Here is a 17,911-nt window from a genome sequence, read left to right as displayed (position 1 = left end):
TAATAGAAGTTGCATCTTACAAATGGGAAATGAATGCAAGTGGAAATGCGCTTTATGTAAATCGTTTACGATTACTTTTTAACTTGTTGTAATTGTGATGTTGTGTTATGGAGTCTAGCTCCAAATTCGACGTTCTTTCAGGGATGTTAAAGTAAAGTTAACATTTAACAGTATGAGTGAACATTACAAATGCATACAACTAAAATTCTTGACAAAACAGCTTCCTAACTCAAACCAAAAATCGCGCTTTTGGAAGAGTGTGTAAATGGTAAATGTAAGGAAAAGCGTTTCCCACGAAAGTTTATTATTTTCCGATGTAGAATAAGAATTTTCATTAAAAGTGTAGGTTTATATTTGAAAAAATTAAGTTGCCTTACACTTGACTCTCAAGGTACCTACAGTTAAGGAAAATGTGAATATTGTATATAAATCAATTTTTGATACCACCCCTAGTTTCCTCAATAATCGATTAACTGAAGGTAAATGGTACATCCTGTATATTAACTAATTAGGTGACATTCAGATATAAGATTGCGAAACTGGTAGTCGCAAACTTACCGCAACTCACAAAAGAGATGATCGCTATACCCTAATTCGTCTTCAGGTACAGTTTAAACCTAGTAAATCATCACCTAGGAACTGACATCTTTTCTAGACAAAATTGCTTGCTTCAAAAATATAGTACATAATTCGATTATGGTCTACAGTGTTGATGTTGGACTGGACGCCTTACATCATTTATGCCTAATGTACGTTCGCAACATTTTAACGCCTTAACGTCTTAAGTCCAAGAGAGGCAGTGTTAACAAAATCTGAAGATCCTCTCCGGTTGAAACTCCCTGATCTGCTGGGGCGCTATTGCAGCTTTACCCAGGTTTTGTGATCCCTATCCGGAAATTGCCTCACACCAGCCAATGATGTATTCCGCTGTCTTTTTCTCATCGAAGCAGAGGTAAGCTACCCCAATTTCGAGGAGCAGTGTCCACTGTTCAGTGAGCACGCCTATGTCTGATCTTAGTTCACTTCTGCTGAGTGCTAGCGACGAGCTGATTTTTTAGTCTTCTGGAAACTGATCAGTTTCTTGGATTGCCATAGTCCAGGGGCAGATTCCCATAGACATTTCCACTCTTTATTTGAGCAGACTTCTTACCACTAGCTAGACGTGCTGCTGCGGTAAGTTTTGTGTGGCATTCCCTGGGCAGCTTGTAGTTCAGGGAACAGGCTGCCAGAGCCTTGAGAGCTGCCCGACTATGCGAGCGGATGTATGTGTGCGCAATGACTTCTGCGTACTTGGTTAAAGCTATTACCTCGGCTTGAAATACTGTAGGGGTGGTTCTTAAGGCCATTGAAAGAGCGTAATATGCCAATTCACACCCCTTCCTTCGACTGTGGACCGGCATAAGGCTCCTTTCTCAAATGCTGGACTGTTCTTACAGAGAAGAAATTTTATTCTTTAAAAGTTGCTTAAAATGATCTAAACTACAACGTGGACATGTCAAAAAAAATGATGACCGTAATAGCCACCTAGCTCGAGCTAGGAAGCTAAAAATGGAGCAAAATTGTGTACAGTGACCGTCGCCATGTTTCTAAAATATTTCTCGTCATCATTGACGTGCTACATTGCAGCGGCGTATCAGAAGCGATTTTTTTAAAAATGGAACACCATATATTTTATTGAATAATTGGAAAGTACTTGATTACTAAAAATTAGTGAACAGTTAGGAGCATATTTAGCCATTTTTCAATGCATAAGGACCAGGAATATTGTAGTATATAGAAATTCCGTGACATTAACAATTTTATTAGGGGTACAAAGGGGTATCGAGATATCTGAAATCTGAAACTTTGATCATATTTGACTTATTCGCCCTAAATAAGATTCACCTTTGTACGAAGATGTACCAAGTTTCAAGGCGTATCGTACGACGGTACGACAGACAAGCAAATGTAATTGAAGAAGGATCTGCGATCTGCGACCTGGAATTATACAAACAAAATAGGAACCATATCCCTAAACCCCCTATTCAAATGTTAAACGTCCATGAAATTTGAAATTAAACGGCGAACATTGAGTCAACGACATCGAATAAATTTCCATATTCCGTGACAATGGTGATTTACGATGTTGCGCTTTCATGTGGCGACGTTTCTAAATGTGGAAGTGAAAAAATCAATGTGTTTAGATAAGTTATCAGGGCGAAATATCCCCCGTTTTTTGCGATTGGTAGGTAGTCGTAGTTATTTCTAGTGCCTAAATTTAGAACGACGCCGTACAATACTGTGGGTACGTATTGATTCTATTTTGTTGTGAATTTATGAATATTTATTGCGAGTGGTAAACAAATAGTATACCTTCTATTGAGACTATTGGCGCCTACCATATTTAAATGTTTTGATTGAGTTGCGATTGCGATTTCATTGCTTTAGTTGTTGCAAGTCCAGACTTTAAAAGCTGCTGTAGCTGATTGTGGTTTGGACGAAATCTGCTTTAGTCCAGATCTAGCATCCTGTGACTATTTTTTGTTCCCGAATTTTCAAAAAAAATACTAAGAGGCACAACATTTAGGGTAAATGATTAACTTATAGCAGCTGTTGAGGGCCATTTTGCGGAAAAATCGAATGAAAATTTTTATACTGGATTAATGATGTTATTGAAACGGTGTAGTCAAAAGGATGGAAAATAAGATTTGTTGTTGCTCTAGTCTTTTATTTTCATGCGGGAATATAAAAACGACCCCTGTTGCATTTAAAAAAATTAATTCGTCAATTTCTTATTATGAAAACAAAAATGTATGATGTTCCATTTAAAAAAAACACGTCGACATACCTACAGATCAGTTTTATTGAACACCCTGTATGCCTAAAATATCTGAGATTATAAGACTTGTCCTACCACCAACTTTTTAAGCATTTAGATAGCACTTTCGAATGCTACATTTGTAGACAGACCACCATAAAAAAATCCAACATATACTTACATCAGAACTTTCACACCCCAATTTTCAATTTTGCTCCCTGGAAATCGTATGCTCAGAAATAGTTTGATATTTCTGAATACGAAACTCGAGAGATTGTGCACTAGAGGGATTACAAGCGCCTCCAAATGAAATGAGTTGTTAACGTCGAATAAATCAGGTTTGCGACTTCCACTAACATTCGTAGTTAATTCCCAAGCAAAGAGAATAGACGGAGTAATTGTACAACACAAAACACAACAATAGTTACTAACTAACCTCAGGTGAATTGTGTAAAATCATTTCAGATACCTATTTCTCTCAAATTTCCTCACGCACGACAGCTATGGAAATTGCTTGTGTCAGATTGACAAGCTACCCATTTTTGCGTCATTTGCGTCACCGCTCGGCTTTTGTGATTTTCAATTACCACCATAATTTCTCTTATCCAAGTAATTGATATTGTCTTTGTTACGAGGCGCTCGTTTGCTCCTTCCTTTCTCTTCATTCTGTAAATTAATACCGCGTGATGTTAACTCGATATATACCTATGCTTGAAGTAAAAATATCAATTCAAGGTGATTTATGCGTTTTTAAATAATGCGATTTTTCTCGGTATCCGCGTCGGTCGGAAAACGCTTTTAATCGGGTAAATTGTAGATTACCTTATCGTCGATAAGAAGAGTTGGAATCGCCTCAAGTAAATTACTTGCAGTTTAAATTTTGTTGTTAGCGTGTGTGTATGTGGGAATTTAAACGCGGCAATGTTTAGTAAGTAGATGACAAATTTCATTATAGTTCGTTTGGGGACCCTTGCCACTTTTAAAGGGCCTTTGATTTCATTTTAAGTTGCATCAATAGATAAATTCACATTCATATACATGCAATTTATCATGTAATCATTTTCAAGTAGGAAAGGAGAGTTATTTGGGTTGATTAAATGGAGACAACGACAGCTATTGGTCATACCCTGCAGTCCAGTAAATGCAACAAGCAAAATTAGTGAAAACGTGAAAACCTGAACGAACTCAAAATCACCGTAGTGGTCGGGTATACCTCCAGGTCTTGCCAGGTTTGTTCCTTTCGACCTTTCTTTGCATACCCACACGTGATTACTTCTGAAACCACGACAAAGTATAAGCGGAAGAACAACTGTTGTTCGGTGATGATGACAGCTTTTTATTAACATTTCACATAAAAAAATCACAACAGTTAAGTATATAAAAGTGGTTAAAGTACATAAAAAAGTTCATTCATAGGTATACATTCTTTAAAAGTTTCCATAATTCTGGCTGTTTCCCCTTTGAACGCCCAAGCTTTGTTTGTATGATAGATAAGGGCTCCCATCAGGGTGTCACAAAATTCCCGGCCTTCCGAATTCTAAGGACCCAGCGTTTCTACTACGAAAGGTGTGAATAGGTAATTTTCGTCCATAATAGATTTATATTTAGTCCTTTTCTTCTTTGCCTGGATTTCGCAACTGCGCCCGCAGTGGGCGCAGTCAAGGATGTCGACTGAATGTAAGAGTAAAAGCTACAGTTTATGATGCTTTTAATCTTGATCTCTGGTTGAGATCAAATTCGTACGGTTGCATAGAGGAGTTGTTCTCAGTAGATAGGTCAACTAACTCGAATCGATCTAGGACTTCTTATTGAAAATGGTTTTAAACGAACAGCTTACGTTTTGAAGGATTTATTGACAGGCGAATTTTTTTTAACCTTTCCTTGAGTGTCATCATTTCTGCCAGTATACTGTCTGGTGGTCTGGTATAGTTCCATCATCCAGGTACCAGAGATTGAGATCCAAAATTCAAATAATTTACATTTATCGATGCTCCCACGGAAAACTGATTTTCTCCTTTGGAAGGGTAGCAGCATTTTGGAAAATTGGATTGTGGAACGTCTTTATTTGGTTACGCGTTAATAGTGACATTCGAAAGATGGTTAACGAATTTGAAATCGGTACTATCGTGGTTTAGGTTCAACACCTTTATCAGTTCTCATTTAGTTTATTTATGGTAAAAATTACCAATGTTGCAGTCAGGAAATGTACAAAATCCTTATATGGTTTACAACAAAAAAGCGCTTTAATTGTCTTTAATCTTTTTCCCGGTTGCCGTTTTATATAATTTTATTGGCACCTTGTATAAACAAATTAGGTACACAACTTAATTTAAAAAAATTGGGCTTTTAACGTTACGTAACTGTGATGATAACGCGCATTTTTTTAACCGAAATAGCTTTTGTTTTGACATCACCAATGGATATATTTCTTGCAAATTAATTCCCTTCGTTGAGACCTTTCATTAGAGTACCATGAAGTACCAGTTCCACTCTCTCCCCCCCCCCCCCCCCCCCCCCCCCACCCCGTATTTTGATAAGAGGACAGAAAGAAGGGCAGTGGTTGGTAGAAAACGGTTCGTTTCGTTGAGACCTTTAATTAGGATACAATGAGAGATAACATTAATTCTAACCCCCCCCCCCCCTCTCAGGAAAATTCCACTAATGTAATATGGCGGATGAGGCTGCTTCATTTGACATTAACTGTTAGTCGCGTTTTACTCTTTGCATCTGAGAGAAAATTCACAGCTTGAATATAAATACTGTCAACAATTTTTTGAGATTTAAAAAAATGCAAGAATAAAAATTGATTTAACCCCTATTTTTAAATAGGGAGATGGGTTAACTAATTAATGGTGCAGTACACTTCTTACGAGAACTGGCCTGGCATCGACAGTAGGTACTTTTCGGAACTGTAAAATCATATACTGAAGTTCCCGAAAGAGGAAATCCTGGGGCGATTCTTCTTGGGGACGAAAATTCCGGAGTTGTACCCCCCGCGACAATTTTCCGTAGACCAATTTCTGCCTGAGGGAATATACATGGGGGGACGGGAGCGAATTTCTTACCATGGTATTTTCCGGAGGAAAATTCTCTTGGAGCAGGTCTTCCGGCAGCTAATTTTCAAACGTCTTTTACGAGAGGTTGATCAGAAGGGAAATTGTTATTCCTCATATAGGAAATGTCGGGGAATTAGAGGAAATTCTCGTGAAATATTAGAAAATTTTGAGGGAATAAGAGAAAATTTTAAGGAAATTCTAAGGAAATTAACGGTTTCTAAAGGAAAGTAAACGTTACTTATTAATAATTTCGGAGAAATTTTCGGTTGGGAAAATTTAAGGCATTCTTAGAAATGTTAGGGTAATTGTAGCAATTTTTTATGTAATGAAGGGAATAAGTCGTGACCAACTTCGAAGGGTTGATCACCAGGGAAATTTTTGTCTCTCATATAGAAAATTTCGAGGAACTATCTGGGTAATATGTAGGAAATGGAGCAAATTTTGGGGAAATAAGAGGAAATTTCGTGGGGCGCAGCATTTTTATTCGTTATCCACAGCACACAGCAATGTAATATAAAATTTTTCATGATTCCCGCCCCTTAAATGGAATTTAAAAAAAATTAAACTTGACGGTCTTTGGTTTCTTTCAATATGACAAAAAATCTCGCCAAAGTCGATAATAATATACATCAAAAGGAGATTCATTTGACTACTAAAATCGATTAGAATAAGAAATATAAAACTGTAATGGAAAATGTTAGCGAAGGTTGTTCTTTACTTTATGGCCTGGTAATTTACAGAAAATGATGTTATTATAGACAAATTCAGTAAGACAAGGTGCATCTTCCTTCAAATGTTGATTACACCTTTTCAATAAACTGGTGTACATAACTACTTATTGATCGTCATACTGTATGTTTAACTATAGGTGTACAGGGTGTTCATTTCATTTTGTCCACTACTGCTATCTCGAGAACTACAGCAGCTACGAATCAGTAAAAAATTTTTATTTTAAGAAACTATTTTAATCTCACGAAAAAAAAATTTTTGTCAACCATTGGTTCTGAATTATTGGATACCAACTTTGTTCTTTAAATGGAACTGTATTTTTTTTATTTCTTTATTGGACAGAGAATTTTATTTTGAATTCAGTGATATAATATTTTGTATTGCTTGTTGGGATGTATATCCGTGTATATAAGTTTACTGTACTATGGACGATACAAATGAATGTGAAAAACAATTCTTCGGAACAAATTGCTTCTTAACGTCCGGTCATTAATATTATTTAAAACATGTTCTATGCTGTTTTTTAGATGCTGTAAATCTGGATACACATTATTGTAAATTTTATACTTTAAATAGCCCCATATAAAAATCGAATGAATTTAAATCCGGCGACCTTGCAAGCCATGAAATAGGGCCGTTAGTACTAATCCACTGAAGAAGTAGCATATTAATAATAATAATAATAATATGTTTAATAATAATATGTTTATTGCCTGTGATCAATATACATTGACATAGACATAGTCACTAATATTAACAAAAACACATTAAAAAACACATTAAAAATTTGTCGTATCACAGTTGGTCAATATAAATCACAGTGTATACAAATCGCTTGTTTTATAGAAACAATTGTGCACTAAAAAACTTTTTAGTGCCGTTTTAAATGCCATGTCGCTTTTCAAATTTTTAATAGTAGATGGAAGGGAATTATATATTTTTATGCAATTGTACAATGGTCCTTTTTCGAATTTGGTCGTACGGTGAACGGGAATAGTGAGGATATCAGAGTTTCTTGTCTTATAGTCATGATTAGCATTCAATGGGGTAAAGTATTTAGGATTTTTATGGACAAACATGCTTGACTTATAAATATAAATGCTTGGAAATGTAAGCATTTTGATGGCAATAAAAGTGTTTTTATGTGAAGTTAGGGGCTTAATATTAAATATTAGTCGAACAAGTCTTTTTTGTAAGGTAAATACTCTACTACACTCCCCAGCTGCTCCCCATGCTATTACACCGTATGCCAGATGGGGGTATGCCAGAGCATAGTATATTGTGAGTAGAGCGTTTTGATAAAAAGTCTTGTTAAGTTTTTTACAAACATGGTCTATTTGTTGGCGCCACGATAACTCATCGTCAATAAAAATACCCAAAAACTTTGTCTTATATTGGTTTCATTTGATGGCCTCATCTTCCCAAACTGGAGACATACGGTCTTTTCAACATTTAAAACAAGTTTATTTACACAACACCAGTTTTTAAATTCCTTCATGGCAAGATTGGTTAAAGTAAGTAAATCATTTGAGGTATCGGCCGAGACCACAATTGTAGTATCATCAGCGAAACCTACCAATTTACTAATTTTTACGAACTTTGGAAGGTCAGCACAGTATAACAAAAATAGCAGAGGACCAAGCACTGATCCTTGAGGAACACCCAAAGATACTTCAAACGTCCTAGATCTAGATGGCACATTTTCTATGTCCATGTATAGTTGTCTTCCCGTCAAGAAAGATCTTATCCACGCGAGCAACGGTCCCCTAACACCCAGATGTTCGAGTTTATAACAGATACATTCTGTTTGGATGGTATCAAAGGCACGACTGATGTCAAACAGTAGAACGTTGATCAGTTTCCTTTTGTCTAGTTCTGTGTACAGATGTGTTAGTAGATCGAACGCTGCGCTTTCAGTAGACATCCCTGACCGAAAGCCATGCTGACAGGGTGGCAAGATTTTAAATTTATTTATAAATGATGTTAATCGATTGGAGATAATTTTTTCCAAGAGCTTGGAGAAAATACTCAACAATGATATTGGTCTGTAATTTTCAATACTTGTCGGATCCCCCTTCTTGTATAACACAATTACACGAGCAGTTTTTAGTGAGCCGGGGAAAGTTCTACAGGCTAATGATTTGTTATATAGATGTAGTATGACAGGTGCAATGGACGTCCAAATGTGTCGCAAGATTTTCACAGTGATACCGTCTTCTCCTGATGACGAGGTGTTTTTTAGGGAATCCAATGTACGATTTAGTTCGTGTTGTGTTATTGGATAGACGTAGATTGATTGACTAATTCTGTTGTCTAATGTAACAGAGCATGTCGTGTTTTTGTCAAAGTGCTTATTGGTCAGGTCCAAAGCTATTGTTGAAAAGTATGTTCCAAATAAGTTAGAAATTTGCTGCGTGTGAGTTATTAGTGTATTTTCATGATTTAGTGCAATTCTACTTTTTTCACGATTTCGCCCAGTTTCACGATTCACCATTGTCCACAGGGTTTTGGGTTTATTCTGTGAGTCTGATATAACCTTTTGATAGTATGTGCGTTTAGCTTGTTTAACTTGTTGCTTATATCTTCGCTTTTTTAAGTTGTAGTGTTTCAACACGCACTGGGAATCACAAGATTTTAGTTGCGAGAAGTGGTGTTTTAGATCGTTCCTAGCAATTGCTAATTCGGATGTAAACCACCTTGGTCCTTGCCCAGTACTTCTGGTTGTTACCACTTTGATTATAACGGGACATATAAGATTGAATAACCATAGAATTGTCTCAAAAAATAATTGAAAAGCCGAGTCTACATCATCGCACTCCCATACATTCTCCCAGTTCACAAGTGCAAGGGTTGATTTGAAGTTGCTGACACGTCTCTTAAAAATTGTAAATACCGATCATCTGTGAGAGAACCTTAGTGCTATTTTTTTATATGTTATCTTTCTATCTCACGCACAATTATCTCGGTACTCCAGTTCTTCCAGTGAAAATGCCAAAAATTTCATTCATTCATCCTTCGTTTAACAACAAATAACAATACTCAAGGCGTCTTGCATGGTCTCCAAAATGTAAATGTTGGATTTTTTAGTTTAAATGCTCTGTATTTATTCATTTTTAAAATCTTATGTACTCTTCTTACATTACACTGGTACTCGGTACCAGCCATTCTAATCATTACCCTTGGATTTGCCTCAAAATAGGCCCAAATATCTATTTCAATATTATTATTTATTGTTTTTCAATAAGTGTGGATTCTATTCCTCGAACATATTTATGTGATGGTACTTCTCTTTCAGGATATTTCTCCTGCTAAATTCTAATCGAGGCAAGTATTTTTACTTGCTAAAATGTACACTTCGTACATATCAACTTTTTCATTATGAGTAAAATTACGCATTTTTCTATTATATTGTAAGCTTATTCAATATTCATAGAACAATAATAGCAATTGTGGTAAACAACATAAATAGTGCGATTGTTTCGGTCACAGCACTCTAAAATCTCAATTCATATTCAACTTGTGTCGTCCATGGCACACTTATTTGACCTATAATAAAAATCATTATCTAAGAGAGTACAAATTCTCTATCGAATAAGGAATTAAAAAAATATTGTTCTATTTAAAATAACAAAGTTGGTACTTATCCACAGTTTGTGAAACATTGGTTGGGGAAAAAATTTTCTTCGTGCTCCTTAAAATAGTCTTTATCTAAATCATAGTATGCATGACTATTTCTTAAACGTCGTATTCTACTTTCTTTGCCTTCTTAGATTATACTTTTATTATCACTGAATACTTTTCATGGCGTAAAATTAGAATTTATCAGTTTAAATACGCGCTCCTTTATTCTGGAATCGTTACACTTAAAAAGAATGCCACGTAAAAAGTTTTGCAATTACTAACTGTTTGTTTTTCTTTACAGATGCAGCGGCCAGCGACAGTTCAGGAACAATTAACACATCCTCACCTGTTAATAAGAGGCGAGGGTTCAGCGGGTAAGTTTATACGGTCCCATTTATAATGCATGCGAAAATGGAAAATTATTTATTCATCTCCCTCTGTGCGTTTTCAAAGTTTTCGAATGACAGTTGGTATTAAAGAATTTCTCTCACGGATCCAATAATATAATATACAATATAATATACAATATAATATACAATAATAATATAAATAATACAATAATACAATATAATATGTTTTTCATGATCGTTTATTGTCTCGCTTTGCCTAGAAAACACATTCAATACCGCCCTGCAAACAATAATTACATTGCAGTAGGAATTGAATTAATTGTAGGGATTGATCGAGCTTTTAAACGTTTTAAGCACATGGTATAATTTTTTTGGCGTATTTGCGGGGAAAAAATAATTTTGTTAAGAGCCACTCGCTGGTAATTGAGGCTGAACGGGGATTTAGTACAAAGTGGGACAAATAATAATTAGTTTTCTGGTCTGTGTTTTGTTTCTTATTTACATTCGGTTTGGTTAGATTATTTCGCCATTTAATTACAGTCGCCCAATTTGCATGGCGGTTTGCTTCAGTCGCTTAATTAGATTTTCGCGTTCATTTGTAATACAAATTGTTAATACTGTCATTATGCTGCACGCGCTCAATCTTTAATTACTTGACACGTCATTATCTGCAGATTTGCACGCAGACAATTTTGACAGCTTTGTTTTTCAAATGTTCGGTAAAATTTCATTAAAAGTTTTAATAAATGCGCAAATAAATTTATGTAAAACGAAAACTCATCAGTGACACGCGCCTAAGGATTTTTAGCACAAATTTAATTTTTTTTACTCAATTATTGTAGTCGAACCACAAAAATCTATACAGTGCGTTGTAGATAAGACGGTCACCGCAATGTCTCTTTTGTTTGGTGAGAAACATTTGTCAAATTGCACATTGATCACTTCCGGTTTAATTCGAAACTGCTTGTGTGAAACCATCAACATCGCTGACGGGTTTTTTACGTTGCATTTTTAGGACTTTTAGTAGTATGCCCGTTTTAAAAATTTGTAAAATAGGAGTCACTGTTCGCAGGCTAATATTTAATGCATCCGCATCTCCCTGTGAAATGAAACTTTCTCGTTCAAAATAACGAATAAGATTAGTTGCGTACTAATAATAAATTACGAGGCGGTAGTTTGTGAGTAATTTTCATGTTAACTGCCATACAGCTACACGTAGGCCCCGAATCTTCCAAAAATTTTATTAACGCAATAATACATCGAAAAGAAACGACGAACTGCTTCGAGAAAATTGAATTCGTTTTTCTCGAACGTACAAGTTTTTCCACCCAATTTCCCGCAGCTTATTCCTTACAGCGTAGAGGGGTTTTGGTTTATTTTCTGCAGTAATGAAAACGTGACAGGAGATTACCCATTAGAACATCGTGTGCAATGTTTCATTGCCAACGTAAATGAGTTGTAGCACTGTTAGTTCCTTAAATAAAAATGGAAGAGGACTTTTCTCTACCGTACACCGTGTCCAACACGAAAAGTTCAAAATTCGAACGTTAGTGAAACGACAATTTTCTCTTCAGTTTTCTAGATTATTGCATAATTACCCGTAGCGTTTCGTCCATTGCAGCGAAAACCGTAATGAAACAGTATTGGGGCTTCTTTCAAAATTGATTGCGTCCGATCGACTCTCGTCGGAAATTTGATTGAAATAAACTTTTATAAATAACTAAAACGGCCTTTCGCAAACGCGTTTATATACTGTTTACTTTCCAGTTTTATCTCCAACGCACGCCAACCTTGAACTAGTTTTTCCTATCGCCGTCGTGACACGGAAAATTTTCTTTACTACGTTGCTCAGTTTGTCGATCTAGCGATATCGGAACCGTTTGTCCAGGCCGGCGAATTTGCGGTTTTGATACACAAAAGACGGGCACTTAGGCATGTATAGGAGGAAGTATCCTTTTCAGCGCGTTGATAGGATTCGAGGGGATGGTTTTTCGTATCGACGGTCTTGCAGTATTTAGCGAGGAAAGCCGGGGAAGCGTGTGTACTAAGTGTAACAATAAAATTAAGAGGAGGAGCAACGTTCCAGTTCAAAGTCGTCCCTTATCAATTTCATTGTAAACAGAATAATTGGGTCTATTATCTTGAACGCCTTATATGTCCGGTTGTAAATTCACCATTCAGTTACGTGACTTTGTAGTGAGTGAACGGATGTGCTTTTCGAATTAATTAAAAATGTCCCATGGATTTACTCCTTGAGTCTAGAGGTATGTTAATTTATTTCCATTTCACTGCCACTATCAAAAAATTTTCTATATGGAACTACATTTTTGTCAAGATAACTGCAATGCAAGCAGGAATTTCCGTTTTAAACGGTACCGAGTTAATATTGTCCACCATTTTAATTTATAATTAATTTACTTGTACTTGCCAATACAGAAATATTTAATTTCGCTTGTTATAAAATCCGATCAATGTGCTACATCAACACTATGGACGACATTTAGCAATCAATACAAATTCTTCTATGTAACAAACATCATCATTAACATTGGTTTTCTGCCAATGCAGGTGCTTGAGGGCTCTTCTCCACAACTCTTTATACGCTTTCATATTCATCTTCTCCTTCGTTCAGGTCGTCAATCAATTTCCTTCTTCTTCTTCCTCTTTTCCTTTCTCCTTGAACAGTTCCCTCGATTATTTCCTTCAACAAACAGTTCTTTCATGTCCGAACCAGTTCAATTTCCATATGATGCATAAAATTCGCATGTTACTATTAAATGCTTGTTTTGCCATCGTTATCCTGATCTGAATTTCTCTTTCGCTTTTCTAACCTTGTGTTATCTATGTACTTAAATACTTATATCTTTCCACTTGCTCTATCCCCACCACATCTACTATTACTTGAATATCCTTCTGCACTTCCACTTTCATAAATTTTGTTTTGCTCTTGTTAATTCTGTGGCCTTTTCATGTCATCTAACTCTAGTTCTTTTTCATTCTCCACAAATCGTACACTATCATCTTCTTTCCTCCGATGTTCATACTAAATTTTCCAACACATTTCCACTATGTCTTCTACATATCAATTAAACAAGGGTGGACGATAAACCGCATACCTGTCTAACTCCTCTTTCGATTACACACCAATTCGTTTTTTTACAGCCAACCCTGATTTTTACTTTTTTTTCATATACTTACCGCATGTCCCAGGTTGAACGCACCAATAGGCAAACAGAATTAATGTATTTTATTCGCAGGATCCACGAGGCCTTTGATATGTACTATGCGACCAAGAATGAATTGCTGTCTAGTCACCTTTGGAATTTTTGTTTACATGGGAAACTTGAACTTTCAAAGGCGACTCGACCGTCACTCATTTTTGATCGGCCGTTATTTGAAGTTAGTGTTCAACGTACGTTATTTCGCTTGCCTAATGATAGAAAGAGATTGGAGTAGTACGTTGAACGGTAATTTCAAAGGCGTCCTGGATCCTATGCGAAAAAATACATTGCCGTTTACCCATGGTCCGTTCTACCTGGGACACACTGTATAAGTTTCGTATTAGTCGCCGTTCCCACCCTCTCTCTCTAGTATTTCCAACAATTTCTTTACCCAATCGAATCCTATTTCCAAATATCTTTCTCCGATCTGTCTCACCACTCCTATTGCGTCTCTCGTGCCCATTCCTCTTCCCAAACCAAACTATTGCTCTCCTACATTCTCCTCTATGACTTCTATCCCTGTTATAGTTCCACCTTTTGTCCCCGTATCCATCGTATTCTTCTTAAATTTTGTTATATACCAAATCATGTCATTAAATGTTTAGCTTTCCTTTGATCTTATTTATCATTTTTGTTGTTACCCACGGTTTCTTTATTCTTCTCCCCTTGCTGAAACCGATGCGCTCTTTGCTAATTTATATTACACCTTTCTTTACCCTCTCTCAATGTTTCTCTTCCGTCCTTGATGTTCCGTCCCAAGCTTTCTTTCAATTTTTCCCAATTCAATTTTCTACAATCAGCAGTTTTCCTCGCTCTTTTCAGTGTTATCTCTAAATCTGCAGCTAAGAGAATGTGGTTGCTGAATAGATCAGCTCCGTTCTTATATATATATACCTTCTGCCAATACCTCTTTCATTCCTTTCTCCGAGTCCGCATTTTCCAACCAATCCCGTAACCGCCTCCTTTCCTACACTGCCCACTAGTCCGCTTGGGATATCAACAGATCTTTAATGCAGTGGTTTTCCGTTGACTTCTGCATCTTATATCGGGAGTCATTTGGTGCCATTTTAGTCACCTTTTACGACAGGCACAGGTCAATTCTTTCCCCGGACGTGTAAGGGTCATGTTATATCTCCTCCTGTCCCTTTTCACTTTCTTCACAATGATTGCAGGTTACACTTAAGATTTGCTGGGGTCTTAATGTATAACCTTCCTTTTTTACCAAAAATCGACTACACCAAAATTTCTCGGGAAAACACTTTTTCTTATTAATTTTGGAGAGTACAATCCAAAACAATTCGTGCTTTTTCGATCAGACTTCTCAATCAAAAGATACCAATTTCGAAAAAAAATTTAAAGGGCTGTAACTTTTGAACTAGTAACCCAATCTTGGAACTGTTTGAAATTATGAATTCTACAGGCCACATTCTATAAGAAAATTTTTTTTCCGGGTCGATCTGAAACAATTTTTTTCGGGGCTCAAAAAAAGGCAGTGTATAACCAGGGGCGGACTGGCACGGGGGGGGGTGGCGATTGTCACCTGGCCTGTAGATCATAATGGCCCGTTGGAAATTTATAAGTATGTGCTGTTTTTAGTTTCTTGCACTATTAATAAATTATTAACACGTTTCTCTAATTGGGGTTGATCTTAGGTTATTAAAAAATTCTGTTTTAATTGAAGTGTTTTACAATGAATTTATCATTTTTTGTCGTAGCATGAAAGTGCTGAAATACAATGCTAGGCGACGCACCTCGTGTGGATTGTATATTTTGTTACTTTTAATTATCAGCTGCAAAAACTGTATGGTAATTGATTTTCTAGAAAGGAGTACTTTAAAATGTTTTTGTGGTGCACCTCAGTGCTACCCCCCCCCCTCCGCCACCTTCATTACTACACTAATACTTTAATGGCCCGTACCCTATGCAATTCCACCTGGCCCGTAAGTACCCAGTCCGCCCCTGGGTCTTATGGAAGGTACTGGTCAAACTTTAAGTTTTAAATATTAAAATTCAAGCTTCACTATTTACTTTAAACGTCAAGATTCAAATTTAGACATTTGGTAGCAAAAACTGGGCTTCAAACTTTAACTTGTCATTCTCCAATTGCTTCATTCGAAACTCAGTCATGCTTCAAGTATAAAATGGATATCCCAAAACAAGAAAGTGTACAAGTAAATTTAAAATTTAAAATGATGAAGTACAATCTCTACGTCTTATACTTATCAATTTACACTTCAAGTTTTAAACTTCTTTACATACTAAAATTCAAATTGCAATCTTTTAATTTTCAAGTTTCAATTAATATTTTGAAGATTGAACTTTAGGTTTTAAAGTGTGGTGTCAATCTCCAAATTTTAATTAGGATTACTTATGTTAAAACTTTAAAAAATGTAACCTTTGAATTTCGAGTTTCAAATTTTTCGGTTAGGGTTTATGAAACTTCAAACTTAAAGAGTCAAAAATCAAGACGACAAGACTTAAGGTTTCTTACGGCTTCAATTACAAGTATTGGGCTTTCTTAGCCAATAATGTCAAAAATTAATGGCAAAGCTCAATTCATCAAATTTTAACATTCACGCCATAATCTCTAAATGTCTAGATTTAAAATGTAAGAGTTGGATTACGAGTTTGGGGAAGAGGTGGATTTGGTGCTTGGCCACCCTGTATGTACTAGATAAGTAGATACTTACTAATTAACTTTTTTTTATCCCTAAAAGACTGTTATAACTGCGGAAAATAAAGATGTGCAGAGGTCACGCACAAGTTGCTTGCGATGGTGTCGATTGTACCAAATTTCAAAGACTTGGCACAAAGTGCACGATTCTTGTGAATTTTCAATAATTTCTGCTCCGCTACATACGATGCGATAGCATCAAACTAAAGGCAATCTAAAAATAGTTGAAAGTTAGATGCAAATGGAAAAAGAAAACCTCTAATTAAGTTTTGACATTAAAATTAAATACTGATCTGATCATGCTTTCGAAACTAAAATTAATCCGATGTCAATATTTCATTTATTTTTAGCTAATGTTTACATTATAAACCATTTATCGCATAAACATTTTTGTTCTTTTGAGATTTTGCCTCCTACTAGTCTGATACGCGTATTAATAGTAAAGGATATAGTGCAGGCGAAGGTTTAAATCCAGCAGATGGTTTTCTGATTCACAGTGAACTTTGCACGTAGTGATTCATTGCGTACATTCCACCCGCGGTATTTTAAAATAGTTTGTGGGGCGATTTATTTTTTTGGCAGAAAATAAAGAATACAATCTCTGATGATCTACAATTTAAAAAACATTTTAAGATTGGCCCAGATTGTTCATAATCTAGGAGTGCTTGACTGAATGACCACCATCTTTATTTTACTCCCTATTTATACAGTATTTTTCACAAATCAAACGTCAAAGTTAAACATGCATTTGCATTGCACGTTTATGTTGGGATCATCACGAGAGTTATCTTTAATCCCTGTCACCACATTTCTTCAATAATAATTTTTTCCATTCTTTGGCATTTGAATTGTGGCACAGACCATTGAATCCTTTTTTTGTTAACCTATATACCGGGTGATTCAAAATGACCGCAGACAGTTAGAATTTGAAAACATGACCCGTCGAGTGCAACTGTGTCTTGAACATGGTGCGGCAAATTCAAACTGTCCGCACAACTTTCGGATCACTCATCTTAAAAACATTTACCACCTCCAAAAAATGTATCCGCGCTTAAAAAACTTTATTTAACAGACAAATATAAATACCGGCAATACATTATGAATTGTAAGAAATCGTTTTATGGTAACTTAATCAAATCCTCCGACAATAAAAATAAAACAGTATGGAGCCTTATATCTATACTTAACAATAATGAAAAGTCGCACAAAAATATCACTCTTAAAAATTCAGAAACAATCATTGACGATCCTCAAACAATTGCAAATACTTTTAATGAGAATTGTATTAATGGCCCTCAAAATATTCAACGTTCTATAAAAAGAAACATTTATTCGACTAGCAACTTTGAGTCTAATATAACTATTCGCGAAAGTATGTGTGCACTGCCTTTTAGTGAAACGGAATTATTAAATTGTTTAAAAAAAAGCATAAAAAATAAACATTCCTCGGGCCCCGATGGTAT

At 35.8% G+C, this 17,911-nt stretch overlaps 1 protein-coding gene across 1 annotated transcript in view; it reads left to right on the top strand.

The window, feature by feature from the left end:
* The window catches only part of LOC116173536 (triple functional domain protein-like), a 148,475-nt gene that overhangs the window by 113,583 nt on the left and 16,981 nt on the right, over positions 1 to 17,911 (top strand). Inside the window, exon 4 of the mRNA XM_031491055.1 lies at positions 10,505 to 10,577. Coding sequence (XP_031346915.1) covers positions 10,505 to 10,577 — 73 coding nt within the window. The remainder of the gene's footprint in view (positions 1 to 10,504; positions 10,578 to 17,911) is intronic.

The sequence above is a fragment of the Photinus pyralis genome, unplaced genomic scaffold (assembly GCF_008802855.1).
Source record: "Photinus pyralis isolate 1611_PpyrPB1 unplaced genomic scaffold, Ppyr1.3 Ppyr1.4_LG6, whole genome shotgun sequence".
In the NCBI taxonomy this organism is placed as follows: Eukaryota; Metazoa; Arthropoda; class Insecta; order Coleoptera; family Lampyridae; genus Photinus; species Photinus pyralis.
Note: the sequence above shows the minus strand (reverse complement) of the source record. Positions and strands in the feature narration are given on the sequence as shown.